Here is a 17,242-nt window from a genome sequence, read left to right on the forward strand (position 1 = left end):
ATTTCCCATTACAACGGGATCTTGAAGATTTAGGCCAGTGGGCTGATGAATGGCAGATAGAGTTTAATTCAGACAAATGCGAGGTGATGCATTTTGGTAGACTGAACCAGGGCAGGACTTACTCAGTTAATGGTAGGGCACTGGGGAGAGTTACAGAACAAAAAGATCATGGGGTACATGTTCTTGGCTCCTTGAAAGTGGAGTCACAGGTGGACAAAGTGGTGAAGGCGGCATTCAACATGCTTGGCTTCATCAGTCAGAACACTGAAGAGAGGAGCTGGGACGTCTTGAAGTTGTACAAGACATTGGTAAGACCACACTTGGAATACTGTGTGCAATTTTGGTCACCCTATTATAGGGAGGATATTATTAAACTAGAAAGAGTGCAGAAAAGATTTACTAGGATGCTACTGGGACTTGATGGATTGAGTTATAAGGAGAGGCTAAATAGACTGGGACTTTTCCCTCTGGAGCCTAGGAGGCTGAGGTTTATAAAATTAGGAGGAGCATAGACAAGGTAGACAGTCAATATCTTTTCCCAAAGGTAGGGGAGTCTAAAACTAGAGGGCATAGATTTAAGGTGAGAGGGGAGAATCACAGAAGTGTCCAAAGGAGCAAAGTTTTTCCACACAGAGGGTGGTGAGTGTCTGGAACAAGCTGCCAGGGGTAGTAGTAGAGGTGGGTACAATTTTATCTTTTAAAAAGCATTTAGATAGTTACATGGGTACAATGGGTATAAAGGGATATTGGCCAAATGCGGGCAATTGGGATTAGCTTAGGGATTTAAAAAAAGACAGCATGGACAAGTTGGGCCAAAGGGCCTGTTTCCATGCTGTAAATTTCTATGACTCACTGCTGCCTCACAGCTCCAGGGACAACAGTACCTTGGGTTTGATCCGGGCTGCAGGTGACTGTGTGGAATCTGTGTTTGCATGGGTTTCCTCCGGGTGCTCCAGTTTCCGCCCACAGTCCAAAAACATGCAGATTAGGTGGGTTAGTTAATGGTACATTTCCCCATGGTGTTCAAAGACACGAGGTGGATTAGCTCTTATAAATTTCCTGTACAGTGATGATTGTGTTGATGCAGTTTTCTGTTTTTGGCCTCCAACTTAAAAAATAAAATTCAGTAACTCCCAACTTTGCTTCCTAACAGCTACCTTGATTACACTTCCTGTCACCCTGCCTGATGTGGGCTCTTCCATTCTCAAAGTTTATAGAGTCAGAGGTTTACAGCATAGAAACAGGTCATTCAGCCCAACTTGTCCATGCCGCTCTTTTGTTTTTAATGACTAAGCTAGTCCCAATTGCCTGTATTTGGTCCATATCCTTCTATACTCATCATACCCACATAACTGTCTAAAAACTTTTTAAAAGACAACATTGTACCCATCTCTGCTACTACCTCTGGCAGCTTGTTCCAGACACTCATCACCCTCTGTATGAAAAAATTGCCCCGCTGGACCCTTTTGTATTTCTCCCCTCTCACTTTAAACCTATGCCATCTAGTTTTAGAGTACCCTGCCTCTGGGAAAATATATTGACTATCTACCTTGTCTATCCCCTCATTATTTTATAGACTTCTATAAGATCACCTCTAAGCCTCCTACACTCCAGAGAAAAAAGTCCCAGTCTATCCAGCCTCTTCTTATAACTTAAACCATCAAGTCCTGATAGCTTCCTAGTAAATCTTTTCTGCATTCTTTCTAGTTTAATAATATCCTTTCTATAATAGGGTGACCAGAACTATACACAGTATTCCAAGTGTGGCATTACCAATGTCCTGTACAACTTGTTCTGATGATGCTACCTTTTATACAAGTGCTTTCAAAATATCCTCCTTTTTCCTCATTAAGGGGTCTCCTCCAGTGCTCTCATCATTATTAGCTACATTTCATACACTTTTGCTCTCACCCCTTCCCCTCCCTCCCTAGAACCATGATAGGGTTTCCTTGTCCTTGCACCTCACTACCTCAACAGATCGTCCTCCGACAATTCACCACCTTCAGAGGGATGCCATTACATCTTCTCTTAGCAATCTAAAGGCCTATTCACATGGTTCACTCTAACATCCATTGCCTCAGCAAACATCCTCTTCCCAGGCAAGCTTGGAAAATGCAACATCTGCCCTGTCATTTCCTCCCTTTCCATCATCCAGGGTCCCAAACACACTTCCCCAGCTATTTATTCACTCCTTTCGTTTCAGTATTGGGGAGATGATGGCTAAGTGGTAACCTCAATAGGCCTGGCTAATTTTCTGGGGGCACGTGCTCAAATACCACCACGCCATCTGGTTAACTTTTCAGGTCGATGACTTCCATCATATTTCTGAGAAACTCTTGTTTCTCTCCACAAATGCTGCATGATCTGCTGCGTATTTACAGCATTTTATTTCAGAACTTCGGCACAGCTCTTGTTTCGGAAAGGAAATGCTAACTTTGCTTCTCTAATAACAGAGATTGCTTGACCCGAATAGTTTGAGCAGTTTATAGTGCACAGTTCCAGCATGCCTTATTGTAAGAAGACAATCTCACTTGGTGAAGAGCTTTTGAAAAACAAATCGCAAAAAACAATTGCTTAATCAGCTTTTTCTAAGCCACTGTCAAAAACTCAATAGACAAGTAAATTACTATGGAGTGGAAAAAAGGAAGATTTTATCCCTGACTGTAGTTAACATGTCATTTGGACAAATAATGGATGCTAGTGAGCTGTCAATTTTCGAGAAACATATTAACTATTACTTAGCAGGAGGGACAAAATACTCAATGAGAACTTGCACTAAGAATTTAGCAGAACTGAATTAAGGCAGTACATTATCGGTTAAAACAAGGTAAGAAAATATTGTTCACACATTGTGGGCAGCAAATAAATAGTAAGTTGACAAAAAAAATGTTGAAATAAATTAAGCTTACTTTTTTTTTTACATCAGACACACATAAAGTGAGATCCTTCTGTGAGTTGTGGGTGCGATGGGGATGTTGGGGATTGAGGTGGAGAAGACAGATTTTTTTCTGCAAAGAACAGTGAATGTAGGAAAAAGTAAGCACACAATTTAAAACAAAATTGACAGCTACTTAGGACCACAATCAAAAGCACAAGACAGACACTTTCTGGCTGTCACATTTTTCCAACAATGCAATCTAAACGTCAAATGGTTTGTGCATTATGTCTAAAAAGTTACATTTAGCCACAAGACTTGAAAATACATATTTTTCCGGTTGCACTTTAAGAATTTGCATGTAAGGCTATGACCGAATAAGATTTCCAAGTTGGGATTTCAATCTTTAATTTTACTCTTCTTGAGCAGAGAAACGTAAGTAACATCAAATTCCCCTGTGCAAATTACCTGCAGCTCAAGTGGTGAAAACTACTGAACAATCACAAATTCAAAGAAGGATGGACAATTATGAGCATAATGAAAAGCTAGAAGACTGAGGTTCAAAAATGTGGTACTAACACAAATGTGTTTGTGCTAGATAGATTTGAACTACTTGAGTGCAGTTGTTTTTGAATCACAATTTTAGCTCTCTTTTTTCTCCACGAGGATGATGTGGGAGAATTAAAATAGGATACGTACAAGGCACAAATTTAAAATGGTTAATAATCAGGTTAACTGCATTAACATACTAAGGCCATAATCTTAATCAATGCCAGAGCAGGCTCAAGGGCTGACTGGCCTACTACTGCTCTTTGTTTATATGAGGATATAAATTGGTGTGGTTATTGATAATGAGAGACAGGAAAAGTATCAATTTTTTTTCAGTTCACAATTTTTTTGAATCAACATTTTGCCCACCATGGTTTGAAATATTCGGCATTCAGTGTCAAATACTTCAACAATAGATGCATCATAAATTAAACACAATCAAGACTCTAAGGGGTGGGATTTTACAGCGTCGCTTGAGCAAGACCTGAAATTCCCGCCCAAGGCTAATGGACATTTCCATCATCCGCCCCGATTCCATGGCGGGCAAGGCAGCAGAATTCTGACGCCAATCTCTGTACATTAATAAAAGCGAAATAGCGTATCAAATTAAAACATTGCAAATTGTGGCACAATGGAACAATACATTGTTGGCCAAACTGTAATACAAAAATATCTTTTGAAAAGGAAAAGGATGGGGAGTGTAACAACAAATTGGCAGAGAATTTCTTTTTGTTCCCCACTTACATCTGGTTCCCATAACGAGTCTTACTCATTGCCACTGGCTCCCTCCCCTCCCCCATATATCTTATCCATTTTCTAGCTGTCTTTCTCATTTTACCAATGCTTCCCTCTTCAAGAAAGAAATTTGAATGGCAGAAAAGGCTATCCTTGCATTCATAGTACAAGTGAAAAGGTTGCATTACTGTAACTATTACCATGAAAAACAAAACTTTTCATTCATGTCAAGGGGCTGAAATTGTTCTCCTAATTGCACTGCCTTACTTGTCTTGTCAGAGAGCCAGAAACTAACATATTGAATTGGCAACAACAGATGGCTTAAGAAACAAATAAAGAGCCAGCAAGTGAGTGAAACAAGGGGGACATTTCAGAAAAGTAACAACTTGATCTGAATTGGAAGGGCAGCTTATAAAACTCACAAAGTAAAGCAGCATTAGTGAATTCATTACATAGTAATAAGGCACAGACTAATCCCTACAAGTGGCCAATTCCTGTAAAGGTGATAACATTTAAAAGACAATTTTGCTGCAGCATTCAGATAAAACTGAAATGAGTCAGTGAGGCTGATTCATTCATGGTAATTATACTGTTACAGAACAATGACTAGTCCTGGTCAGCTAACTACACTTCATTTATGGTCTTCTGTAAGCTTTTCTTGGCTTCTCAGTTAGAAAATGACACATGGAACTCAGAGAAGATCATAATTGAGGGAAGAGCTTTGTAGTAACTATGACGATTTAGTAGCCTAATTAGTAGATCTCTGAAGTCAATTGGCGAGTTCAGTTAAAGAAAGTTAAATTTATATGACATCAGGATGTCTCAAAAGCTTCAAAGCTAATCAGATACTTTTGAAGTGCGGTCACTTTGTATAACAGGGAAATGCAGCAGCCAGTTTGTGCACAGCAAGGTCCCACTTAATTAAAATTCTCAAATTTTGCTGCCTGATGAACTTGATGAAGCTTGCACTTTACTTGTTGAGAGCTAGATGCTCAAAGGTACGGTGCATTTGTGTAAGTAATAGACCAACAACCAGGATGATGGGTGCTATATTTCCATTTGATTATTAATGATCGCTTTAGAAAATTTCTAGTTGCTGTTCGTTCAACATCCCCCCACCCCCACCTCATTACTGTGTGGCTTTATGAGAATTGGCACTCAAAACACTAGCAGCTGCTTTTTGATTCTGCTACAAACATAAGCACATCATTCTAAGACCTAGAGATGGGAATAAATCTTGAGAAGGACCACAACAATACGGTGTTTAGACTGCCACTTGATAGAGTGGAGATCAGCATTCTTCTGAAAGAGCAAGGGCATTTTTCTTAAAAGAAAATAAGGAAATCACACACAATACTTTCAAATGCTATTGAAATGGACTTAGAAGAAAATATTTTAAGTTGTATTTAAATTAAACATCTCTATCTATCCATGCACTGAGCCAAATTAAAGCTAAATGCATTGTTATCTACATATGCAAATAATCAGCTCTAATCAATAGTGGTGCAGTGGAAAAGGACAGTAACCTATCGCAGCACATGGAATTTTTATGACGCACCATAATAATAAATGGATGATATCTATATCACCCATTTGACTTCATGAATGCCAGAGTATAGCAGCATTTCCATTGCACTGTGGCCCAATTGGCAAATCAGAATTTTTGTAGTGTGCTTTACGTGGAAGTGTTGTTGACTGATGGTATTTTAACTTATGGATAAAGCAAACAAAATTCCAGAGAGACAGACTATCCCAGAGAACAGGAATAGAACATGAAGCTCTACTGGTGGCATTGAATGTGTACGCAGGGTAACAGCTGAAATAACAGTGTAAAAGGAGAGCAAGAAATTTGAATATAACCCAATATGAAGTAGTTTGGGAGCATGGAAGAGCATAGGAGAGACCGAAAATGCAAATATACAACTCTTTAAAGGTGCTAGGGTATATAGGGATGAATAGATTAATAGCAGTTTGACTCTCATAAATATAAGTAGAATACAAGACCAAAAACCTAAAGACAAATTAATACAAGGCAATTGTTAGGTCATGGTTAGAATATGGTGGGCAGCGTTAGATGCCCAATAATCGCAGAAAGAAAAATAAATCAGTAGAATGCACATACTACATAGATTCACCTGAATACTACCTGGGATGAGAAATTGTACTTCTGAAGAGAGACTTGAGCCCTTGGACTATTTCCACTAAAACAGGGAAGGCAAAGTGAACTTCAATAAAGAGCCTTTAAATTTTAAAAAAAGTGTTCTGTTAGATAGGGGAAATAATTTATTTTCATGAAGCGTTGCAAATCGCTAGAAAACTTGTGCTACATCTGAGTTTTATGCAGTTAATGAAAAGATTTGCTGAACAATTTTGTGGAAAAGGAGAACATCTCAACTCATATGTTGAATAGCTGGGACTAGTGTTATGAAATGGTGTAGTTTCCTAGAAACTTGTTTGATTGCAAGCAAACTCCTTTGGAGTTTGAGAAGAACTACTTTAATTGGCCTCATGTTTCTTTTGACTTGGATGATAGAGAAATGGGCTGATGTTGTATGTTGGCTGCATGGTGTCTGGATGGGGCAAGTTTGATGGTCTTATCCTTTTTGAACCTTTGAACAGGGATGGGAAAATATCATCAGCACGTTCAATAAATTTGAGGGGATAATAAATTCCCGAGTTAACCAAAATAATATGTAGAAAAGATAAAGGAAAAAGAATATGCAATAAGTATGAGATTAAAACAGAAGAAAAAGGACAACTGCCAGGAAAAAAAGAAGTTTCAGAAAAAAGTAAGTGAATAGGTTGAGTAGCAGAGTGGAAAAGGTAGTTGCAGAATCTGGGATCAGTTCAATGCAAAAGTCCAATGTTGCATAAGCTTAATAGTTATTTTCCAGCGTGTAATCAACCTGTGCAACATCCATCTGCAACATGCAGCTCTTCAAAAATAAAAATTCTTTAGAACTACAGTATGACAGACAAAAAGATGTGTGATTTGGGTTAGCAACAAACATGTTGGGATTTGAGGGATCCTGACTGAGGAGTCAGAGGGGAACTTTTCATGCAGCACAAGGGGGAGGGATTGGGCCATAGGTATGGTCCACTGAGAAGAAAGGTGAGAGTTTATGGAAACAATGAGTTTCCCATCTTGATTACATCTCAATGTTGGCAGAATGGAAAGATAACATAATTCAACCCACCGTCACTCTAACCCGTGAATAGATTGCACAAACTGGAGAAATTAACTGGAGTATAATTTACTGGGCCTTTTTGTGGCAGTTCTTTCACTATAGCGCTGCAGATCTACATATATTTAGGTCATTCAGATTGTCATCTGTGCTAAACCACAAATCGACCAGAAACAGAGCTCTGGTATCCGAATGCAGTAAAAGTGTTCGGTATGAAAGTCTATTTGCAATTTGAACCTGCAAGAATTGAGTGCCATAAAATAATCTAATAAGAGGAGAAGAGTAAATTAAAACATGATTGTCGCTAAGCAAAAGGCTTAATTTGATTCTCCTGTTTATTATCCAACTTAAGTGCCCTCACGACAATTAAATCACAAACTATAGAACAATACTGTCAAGAAATAAGAAAATAATAAGACATACTACTTTTTCTATCACGGTGCATTGATGCAACATTGTACCTATATTGACTCAAAACACAAGTTTAACCTGCCTGCTACAAGCTTGCTTCTTCTTGGTGCATCTGCAGCTAGTTCATTGGAGATACTAATCATCTTCACTCCTTCCTGAGCATTTTCCTCATCAGCCCTGATATTAGTTTTGTGGTTAACAATGGGAACCACAGTTTGCACACTATAGGAAAAAAAAATCTAGTTAGGCGAAAACATCATTGCAGTTCAAAGAGATTGATATAAAAGATTCTTTGCCAACTTGAAAAATTGCAGTTAGATACTGAAACTGTGAATGACTGACAAAGCAATTCATCAGTTCTGTAACACAGCTCTCAACATTTTAGTAAACTTACGATAAGCTCTTGAACTAAAGAGAAAATCATTTTCATCTTATAACAAAAAGATTAAATTCAAAGTCAAGCATATTTTATAAAAGGTATTGAAAAATGAACACATGCATGATACTGGATAGCAAGAAGACATTGTCAAGAAATATTTAGAAAAAAGAGTAACACTGTGATATAAAGTTCAGCACATATCTGCTTAGAAGTGCTAATTAATCAATGAGACAACATCTTTTTCCACTGCCCACTGCTACAAATTCCATTAATTTTAAATTAGACAGCATTGTGCTTTTGAAACTCTGCAACACAGGCCCTTATAATAGAATAATTTATACATGAATAACTCATCAGTCATAAGTGGCCATAAATTATATTTTTTGGTGTCTCGTGAGCTTTCCCAATAGACTGATATTAATTTTGTTAATATGGAAGGTTTGTCTTAGTACAGTACAATTGACCAAGACACAATCAAGCCCAAAAAATCATGTCTACCAGAAAAGGAGACCTTTTGAAAGGACTATCAAATTAACCCCATTCCCCTGTTCTATCTCCTTGCAACAGTCTAATTTTCAAACAGACATTCAACTTCATTTTGAAAGTTATTATTAAATCAGATTTCAGGCAGTGAATTCCAGACGAAAACATCTTGTCATGTAAAAGAATTCACATTTGACCCACTGATTATTTTGACAGCTATCTTAAATCTGTGCCTGCCCACCATCAATTCACATGCTAGATGATACAGTTTCTCCAGATATGTTTTATCAAAAACCTTTGCAATTTGGAATCTTTGATATTTGCAGCTGAAGTCTGCCCTTAATCTTCTTTGCTAAAAAGAGAACAATCCTAAAGCCCCTTTCTCCTGATATAATTCTATTTAATCTTTTAGCACCTTCTAAGGCCTCAACATTCCTCCTAATGTGTGGTGTCTAGATCTGAGCATTGTGCAACAGCTGGGGCCCAACAAGTATTTTGCAATATTTTAACGTAACATCCTTGTTCTTGTAGTCTATGCTTCCATTTATAAAGCAAAGAATATCCTTTTTTAATAACCTTATCAACTTGCCCTGACAGCTTTAAAGGTTAGTATAATTTATTTGATTTAGTAAAGGAACTATATGACCACAAAGCAACTGTTTGCAAAGTCACCAGTCCAATTACATGTGTACTGATCTTATTTTTAGAAGGGCTTGCATTTATTTAGCATCTTTCATAACTTCGAGATGTCCCAAAATACTCTATGTCCGTACCTCGGAAGCGTAGTTACTGAGTTTTCAATAGTTTCTTAACTATGTTTCTTTATTTGCTTTGGCTGGGAATTCTCAATTTTATCCAAAGTCACTTAAACCAAGATGTGGTGCAGGTGGAACAAAACGCAGTGGTAATATTAAAACAAATGTTGAAGTTATCTGTCGTATAGTATCACAACTTCGGAGAGAAGAAAAATATATATACATATATAATCGCTCTGGCAAGCTTTCCTTATCTTCATTTTAAATCCCCCACTATGGAGCACAATACTCCAGCCTAAAGGACATGCAGACAATCTGTTCTCAATGCTCTGTCAATTGAAGGTGGATTGGCTTACACTCTAGTACATTTGTACATTATGGCAAGTGGTAAGCTTCACTGAGCATCTTGGAACAGATGCTAAATTCACTGCATGGAGAACTGCAACAGTCTGATTGATGCAAACATTCATGCCGTTCAGTAAGAAATATACAAATTAAATAGATGAAATGTCCTTCTGTTTCGTCTCATTCCCTACTTAACAAGCAAGAACCTACCTGCTTCTGGATTTTATTCCATCGAGATCCTTCTGTTTATCCACAGTTTCGTCAGGACTCAGTGTTTTAGACTCTGCTTCAATGCACCTCTCAGACATGAGCACTGTCTGAATTGGGGAATACTGTGGAATTGTAAAAACAAGGTGGTGACTTTAAGAATCAACAAGTGTGCTAAATGTTTACTATTTGTCAAAAGCCATGAATTACAGGCCCATAATGTGAAGCGGCAGAGCATGTTTGTACGCCTTTGAATGCTCACAGGCTGAGTTCCATTCCTTAGCTGCATCAGAATAAAGGTTAGGCAATAGAGAAATGGAAGGAAATGAGTACTTCATACAATGAATGGCCAGCATCAAGAATGACCTCAAATCGAGCCAACGGCCTCTTGAACATTATTTGTGTAAACTACATTTTAAGATGCCGATCATGATTAGCTTGCAATTGCGTTTTATCGATTTGCCTATCAGGCAAAAGAATCTTTCACTACTTGCCCCTTCATAACCCTTCAAACTTATGTAAGCCTCTACAAGGTCTATGAAGCCTCAAATATCTTAATTCTAGTGGAAAAACGTCAAAACTTCTGAAATTCCTCTGTGCAACCATAAACTCTCAACTCTGTTAACATCCTAATTAATCTAAGCTGTTTTTATTCCTTTCTCATAATGGCATGCCCAAAAGTACATACCTGATATATACTTTAACTTTGGCTACAGTTTGTGGAAGATGCAGAGTGATGGGAACAAATATGGACTGCAAAATGATCTGTACTCACATCTTTTCTGCTTTCCAACTTCTGCTGATTCGGTTCAACATTCCCTTCTTTTAAACGAGCAATTTCTTCTGCTGCAGTCTCTCGAAGTTGACCACAATTATCATTCTGAATAGCAGCTTCCAACTCTTTGATATTACTTTCAGCAGTTTTGCTTCTATTAATCTGAAATAAGCAACATCTTTCAGAATGGTGTGATCGTTAGAAAACAAAGAATCCAATGGCCTGGAAATTCCACCATGGCAGTTTGAGAATCTGAACTTAGCTTTAAAAAGCTAGAAATGAAAAGCTGTAAAACTGACCACGAAGATGTCAAATTTATAGAAAAGCCCAACTGACTCACTAAGTCCTTTGTGGAAGGAATGCCACTGTCCTTATCTGGTCAGGCCTATGCCGAGTCATATGTCAATGCAACCAATTCTTAACGACCTTCTGAAGTGGCCTAGCAAGGTAAAACTGAGAGGATTTCTATCACCACCTTCTCACCACAACGTGAGGGTTGTAACTGCCAGGCTTTATCATATCTCACAAATGATGTACAAACACTCACCCAAACTTATTATCCTTTCAAAATCATACCCCAGGTTCCATATTTTTAATAAAACTAAGGTTTTCCATGAATTAGTGAAATTTAACTTTCAAAGTGAAGATAAAATAATAATTATTCATCATAAAACACCAAATGAATCTTCACTGTGTTAATAAACGGTTAATTGAAATTTGATCACAAACATAGGAAGAAACGCATTTCACTTTCACATATACATACAGTGAAAGCACTTGGCTCTGCACTGTTACTTGATAAAGCAACTCCATATTTATTGAGCAAAATCTACGGAAGAAACAGAATTTATGATTAACTGGCATTTTGTCATCCCTGCTTTATGCCCTTCATGTTTTGACCAAGTCCCACAACAGGACTGCCCTGGTAGACCCACGATTTCAGCCTGTTCCTGTCCAACTAAACTCATTTCTTCTTATCTTGTCTCTTCTTTCCACGTCCAGTCATTTCCAACCTACACACACTCTTCAATGCCCTCTATAACTTTATAAGTTTCCAAGCCCTACACTTGACAGAATTTCAGATTCAGACTGAACAAGAGAAGACAGGGTGCCATACTAGAGTTTTAGTGTTGGTCAGAGGTAATCGTACAGACCTGAGGAAAGAGTTGGCTCAGGTAAATTGGGCACAAATAATTAAGGATAGGACAGTTAAGGAACAATGGTGGATGTTCAGGGAGATATTGAATACCTCTCAATTAAAGTATATTCCTGAGAGGAAGAGGAATTGTAAAAGGAAGAAAAATGTTCCATGGCTAGACAAGGCAGACAAAGAAGACAAAGGCAAAAACCAGGGCATACCAAATCATTAAAGGAGAATTGGGAGAACTTTAACGTTCAGCAAAAATAGAATCAAAAGAGTTAAGATGAACTACAAAAGGAAACTAGTAGAAAAGATAAACAAAGATACAAAAAGCTTCTACAAGTATATAAAGGGGAACAGAATAGCTAGGGTAAATATTGGCACTTTAGAAGACAATACTGGTGAGATATTAATGGGAACACAGATGGTGGAAACACTAAACCTATATTTTACCTCTGTCTGAATAACGAAGATTTTCCAAAAATTATCATTAATGTAGAGGAACCTGTTGTAGTAACCATCACCAGGGAGAAGGTATTGAATAAACTAATGGAATTAAAGGCAGATAAGTCTCTGGGACCTGATGGCCTGCACCCTAGGGTATTAAAAGAGGTGGCAGCAAATACAGTGGATGCATTAGTTGCATTATTTCAAAATTCCTTGGATTCTGGTGGATTGGAAACACGCTAATGTGGTGCCCTTATTCAAAAATGGGAGAGGCACAAAAAAAAGGAAACAGTAGGCCGCTTAGCTTGACTTCTGTGATGGCGAAGTTGCTGGAATCAATCATTAAAGAGAGGATGAATGAGCATTCGGAAAGGCAAAGCTCAATCTAGCATTGTCAGCATGGTTTTGTGAAGGGTTGAGTCATGCTTGACAAAGTTGCTCAAGTTCTTTGGGGATATAACTGGCAAGGTATCCACCTTGGGAATAGTGGGGAACCTGTGGTAAATCTGGACTTCCAGAAGGCATTTGACAAGGTGCCACATAAAAGACTGGTCCAGAAGGAGAGACGGGGGGGTAGATACTAGACTGAATTGAGGATTGGCTGACTGACAGAAAGCAGAGGGTCAGGATAAATTGATCCTTCTCTGGCTGGCGAAATGTAACTGGTAAGATGCTGCAGTGGTCAGTTCTCAGATCTCAACTGTTTACAATCTATATAAATGATCTGCAAGCAGGGACGAAGTGCAACATAGCAAAATTTGTGGATGATACTAAAATAATTAGGAAAGCAGGTAGTGACAAGGATATAAAGATTTTACAAATGGATATAGATAGGCTAGGAGAATGAGCCAAAATTTGGCAGACGGAGTTTAATGTAGAAAAGTGTGAGATTGTCCATTTTGGCAGATAAAATTAGGAGGCAAATTATTACCTAAATGGAAAGCAGATTCAATATACCGGGGCAGCTTTGTTCTAGTTCCACTTGAGGGCCCCAACCTGATCTCTTTCTTTGATACATTGATAACTATATGGGTGCTGCCTCATGCCCTCACCCTGATCTGGAAGGTGTTATCAACTTACTTCCAATTTCCACTTTTGCCTTCAAGTGGTCTATCTCAGGTTCTTTCCCCTTCCTTAACTTCTCGGGCTCCATTTCTGAGATAGGCTATCAATAATATTCAATACAAGTCCAAAGAACCGTTCACACTCTAATAACCTGGTTCACTCCTCAGGCACCGTCCCCTTCTCTGGGCACCTTTTCAGTCAAGGAAAGGAGATATTACACCTGCCCATTTACCTCTTCCCTTCTTACCAACTGAAGTCCTAACTGCTACTTCTGGGTAAAACGACAATTTTCTTGTACTTCTTCCAATTTAATATACAGTATTCATTACTCACCATGTAGTCTTCTCTACATTGGGAAGACCAAATGCAGACCAGTTGACAGCAACCACTTTGTGGAACACCTCCACCGAGACCACAAATGTGAATCCCAACTTTCAGGTCATATGAAATTTCAAAACCCCAGTTTGCTCACCTCATCTTTAGCTGAGCACTTCACACTTTGCACTCAATATTCAGTCCAACAATTTTATTCTGTAATCTCTGCACCACTTTGTTTGCTTTTTCTTTGCGGGTTTGTTTCTTTCTTTCTTAGTTTCTTTTTGCAGACTTTGGGATGGCAACTATCCAGGAATGGCGAGCAGATGGCTTCTGAGTGGCAGGGAGCTCTTGGGGAGGAAGGATTTCCAGCTCCTTGGATCATAAATCCAGTGGAGGGCCCAATGCTGGCCAGTTTTTAAGTAGCACTGGGCCTACCCCAAAAAAGTGCTGTGAGGCTTCCAACTGTTCTCCAACTTGAGAGACAAACCCCACAGGAACAACATATTAGCCAAAATTTTAAGCACTTCTATATTAATCTTAAAGTAAATGATTAAAAAAATCTTCAGCACAAGTGCTATTCAACAATTTGGTTGTTGAAGCTTCATTTAACAATGCAAGAATTTCAGCTACACCAAATATTCAACTTTTCACACAAGGAAAGCTGATATTAAAACAGCCCAAGATAATATTCATTCTCATTCATTTTTATATTACTTTGGACAGACATGAACTCCAGTGAGGATCACTGTCTGCGTGGTGTTTGCACTTTCTCCCGGCGTCTGGGTGGGTTTCCTCCGGGTGGTCCAGTTTCCTTCCACACTCCAAAGATGTGCAGGTTAGATTGACTGACCATGCTAAATTGCCCCTTGTGTCAGGGGGACTAGCTAGGTTAAGTACATGGGTTTGAGGATAGGGTCTGGGTGGAATTGTGGTTGGTGCAGACTTGATGAGCCAAATGGCCTCCTCCTGCACTGTAGGATTCTATAACTAACCCTTATTTGCCAAAATGAAATTGCTGTTACTTTTTCCGGTCACAAAATTCCAGTTGTAGCGACTTAAACATCACCTTGCAGTGTGACAAGTTCTGAGATTGTCTTCCAAGTGTTTTGCTTTGGATGAATTAGCAAAATTCAGTTATTAAACCTTACTTCATATGTATAACACGCTATAATTATATATGAAGTTCTTAATTGGAAGGAATCTTGTATTTTGTTTCAAAATTGCCTCCAGAACCAATTTTTTTTTTGTGTTTAAGGTGAAGGTACACTCTCCTTTAAAAAATGTCTGATTGTTGCACAGGACAGGCTCTGCTTTCACACCATATTTCAGAAAAACCACATTATGAAGGGACCACTCTAGTTAAAATAATTCAGTTTCTTTGGAAATGAGTAAGCAACGAGATAGATACGTGGAATTGTTGTTCATCATGCACTTCGGTATTATACAGTATCAGAATTGTCCCCACAAGTTTATGCCAGAGTCATAATAATGACAGACCTGACCCCACTAATCATGCCTGAAGATCTGACGTTAATCATAACAAAACGTCCATGGAAAAAAGCAGTGACTTACTGGTGAGAAACTGGATTTGAATTAATCCCCACAATTAAAAATGCCTGAGTCATCAAGGGTATTGGCAATGTGACAAATTCAGTTAGTAAATTACACACCCACTCACACATTCCCATTGACATCCAATACAAATTTAAAATACCATTAAAGGCTAAAATTTATAAAGGCCACTTTAATGTTGTAAAATTCTGCAGAGTTCATTCGGGCTCAACAATGACAAGTCGCCTTTTTTGAGTGGCCAAATGTCAGCCAAGAGTCCCCCAAACAAGTTATTGCAAAACTCAGACATGGGGGTTATGCTCTTCAAATATGTCTGTCTGTTTAATGATTTCCAGAGAGCTTAGGCACTGATTAGCACAGCCAATGTTTAGAAATTCCCAACTATGTGTAGGGCTAAGTCTAAACAGTTCGTACTATGTGCTTTACCTACACAGAGCACAAGTGAAACTTATCCAGCCACAATCAATTTACCCATCAGGGCACCGGCATGCATCTGAAGACGAGTGGGAGGAATTCCAGCTGCCTGTGTCAAGTCTACTCTTCCAAGTACCACTATGAAGTCAAACTGACTCATCAATTAGTCACCAACAATCGACTACTGTGAACTCTCTGGTTCTTGGATCACGTAGGCGACTGACAACTACAGATGATTTATTCACTCCGTAATAGACATCATTCGGCATGTCACTTCAGAACACTTGTTCCCAACGGTGCCGGACTGTGGCAACTAGGGGAATTTCACAGTAACTTATTTTCAGTGTTAATGTAAGCCTTACTTACGACTAATAAACTTTAACTTTCTTTTTTCAATGGGATACACTTAGCATCATTTGTCCTTTCATCCCCAAAGAAAGTGGTCACTAGTTGCTCAAGTTAAATCATAAGCATACATCGGCACAAAAGCAAAATCTACAAATTATATACGAGTTTTGCCAACTAATTTATTAAATGGAAATATATATATATATATTTTAAAAATTGATGGGCATGAGACAGAAACATGCTTGGGTGAAACACCCTACCCTACTTTTCAGATTCCAACTAGAATTAATGTATTGAACAGAAGGCTGATTCAATTGCCTGGCCAGTAACTTGTAGATCAGCGTAAAGGCTTCTGGATCCCTATCTCATGCACAACAGTTAAATTTAAAAAAACATATTTTACACCAACAAATTAGAAAAGAAGTTATTAATTTATGCTTTCATAAAAAATTGACAGGGCGACATCTCCAAGATATTCCTTGCCCCCAACCCACACCCCCTCCCAAAATAAATACAATTATTCAACTTACTGAATACTTGTCTCCAGAATGATTTGACTTTGTCTGGTTCTTTTCTCTTGAAAAGCTCTTTGCTGGTGACTGATCTTGTAGAGTTATCAAACTCAGTCCTTTTCTTTTATCTTTTAGAGAAGCTTGCTGATGACGTTTAATTCTTTCAAGTTGCTCTTCAACACTCATCCGAGGTCGTGGACCTTCTGCCAGGAAAAGCTGCTCCACTGCACTCCTGGGTCTTTCCTGCAATAAAAACATTGAATTACATTCAAAAAATATGCTGTTTGATTGAGAGAAAAGAAACACCTAATTCCTTACTTTCAGTGGATCAATAACTGTATCCTCTGTTTTTCACCCATGTCATTTTGTTCTCAAAAATCAGCATGCCCTGCTCCCAGCCCACAGTTTCAGCAGTGTTGCAGGACATCAATGAGGAGCGTTTGGCTACCCTGCATGATTTTTATTCATAAATCACCAAATTTATCAAATCCACAGAAATGGTCAATGATTAACAGTTTGCACAACACTTCTCACATAAGCGGGGTGATGGTGGGGAGCAATCCTCCCAGTCCGCTGCACTGCTCTGGCAGCACAACAGGTCGGCAGACATCTGTGAAGGCCATTTTCTGGGCTTCCCGCTGGGTGCCATGGCCTCCACGTGTCTCCTAACCCAAGATTTTGAGCATCATCAGCTCTGTGCCAATTCAATTTTTAAACTCTCGTGTG

At 38.6% G+C, this 17,242-nt stretch overlaps 1 protein-coding gene across 7 annotated transcripts in view; it reads right to left on the bottom strand.

Annotated features, from left to right (window-relative positions):
- plekha5 (pleckstrin homology domain containing, family A member 5) overlaps window positions 1-17,242 on the bottom strand; it is a 322,519-nt gene that overhangs the window by 4,565 nt on the left and 300,712 nt on the right. For all 7 annotated transcript variants that reach the window (XM_080207236.1, XM_080207229.1, XM_080207228.1 and 4 more), the window contains 5 exons: window positions 16,535-16,759; window positions 10,700-10,861; window positions 9,928-10,049; window positions 7,838-7,977; window positions 2,910-3,008 (listed from right to left, as the gene is read on the bottom strand). In XM_080207236.1, coding sequence (XP_080063362.1) covers window positions 2,923-3,008; window positions 7,838-7,977; window positions 9,928-10,049; window positions 10,700-10,861; window positions 16,535-16,759 — 735 coding nt within the window. In that variant the 3' untranslated portion in view covers window positions 2,910-2,922. The remainder of the gene's footprint in view (window positions 1-2,909; window positions 3,009-7,837; window positions 7,978-9,927; window positions 10,050-10,699; window positions 10,862-16,534; window positions 16,760-17,242) is intronic.

The sequence above is a fragment of the Carcharhinus amblyrhynchos genome, chromosome 19 (assembly GCF_965287045.1).
Source record: "Carcharhinus amblyrhynchos chromosome 19, sCarAmb.v2.hapA, whole genome shotgun sequence".
NCBI classification, from domain to species: domain Eukaryota; kingdom Metazoa; phylum Chordata; class Chondrichthyes; order Carcharhiniformes; family Carcharhinidae; genus Carcharhinus; species Carcharhinus amblyrhynchos.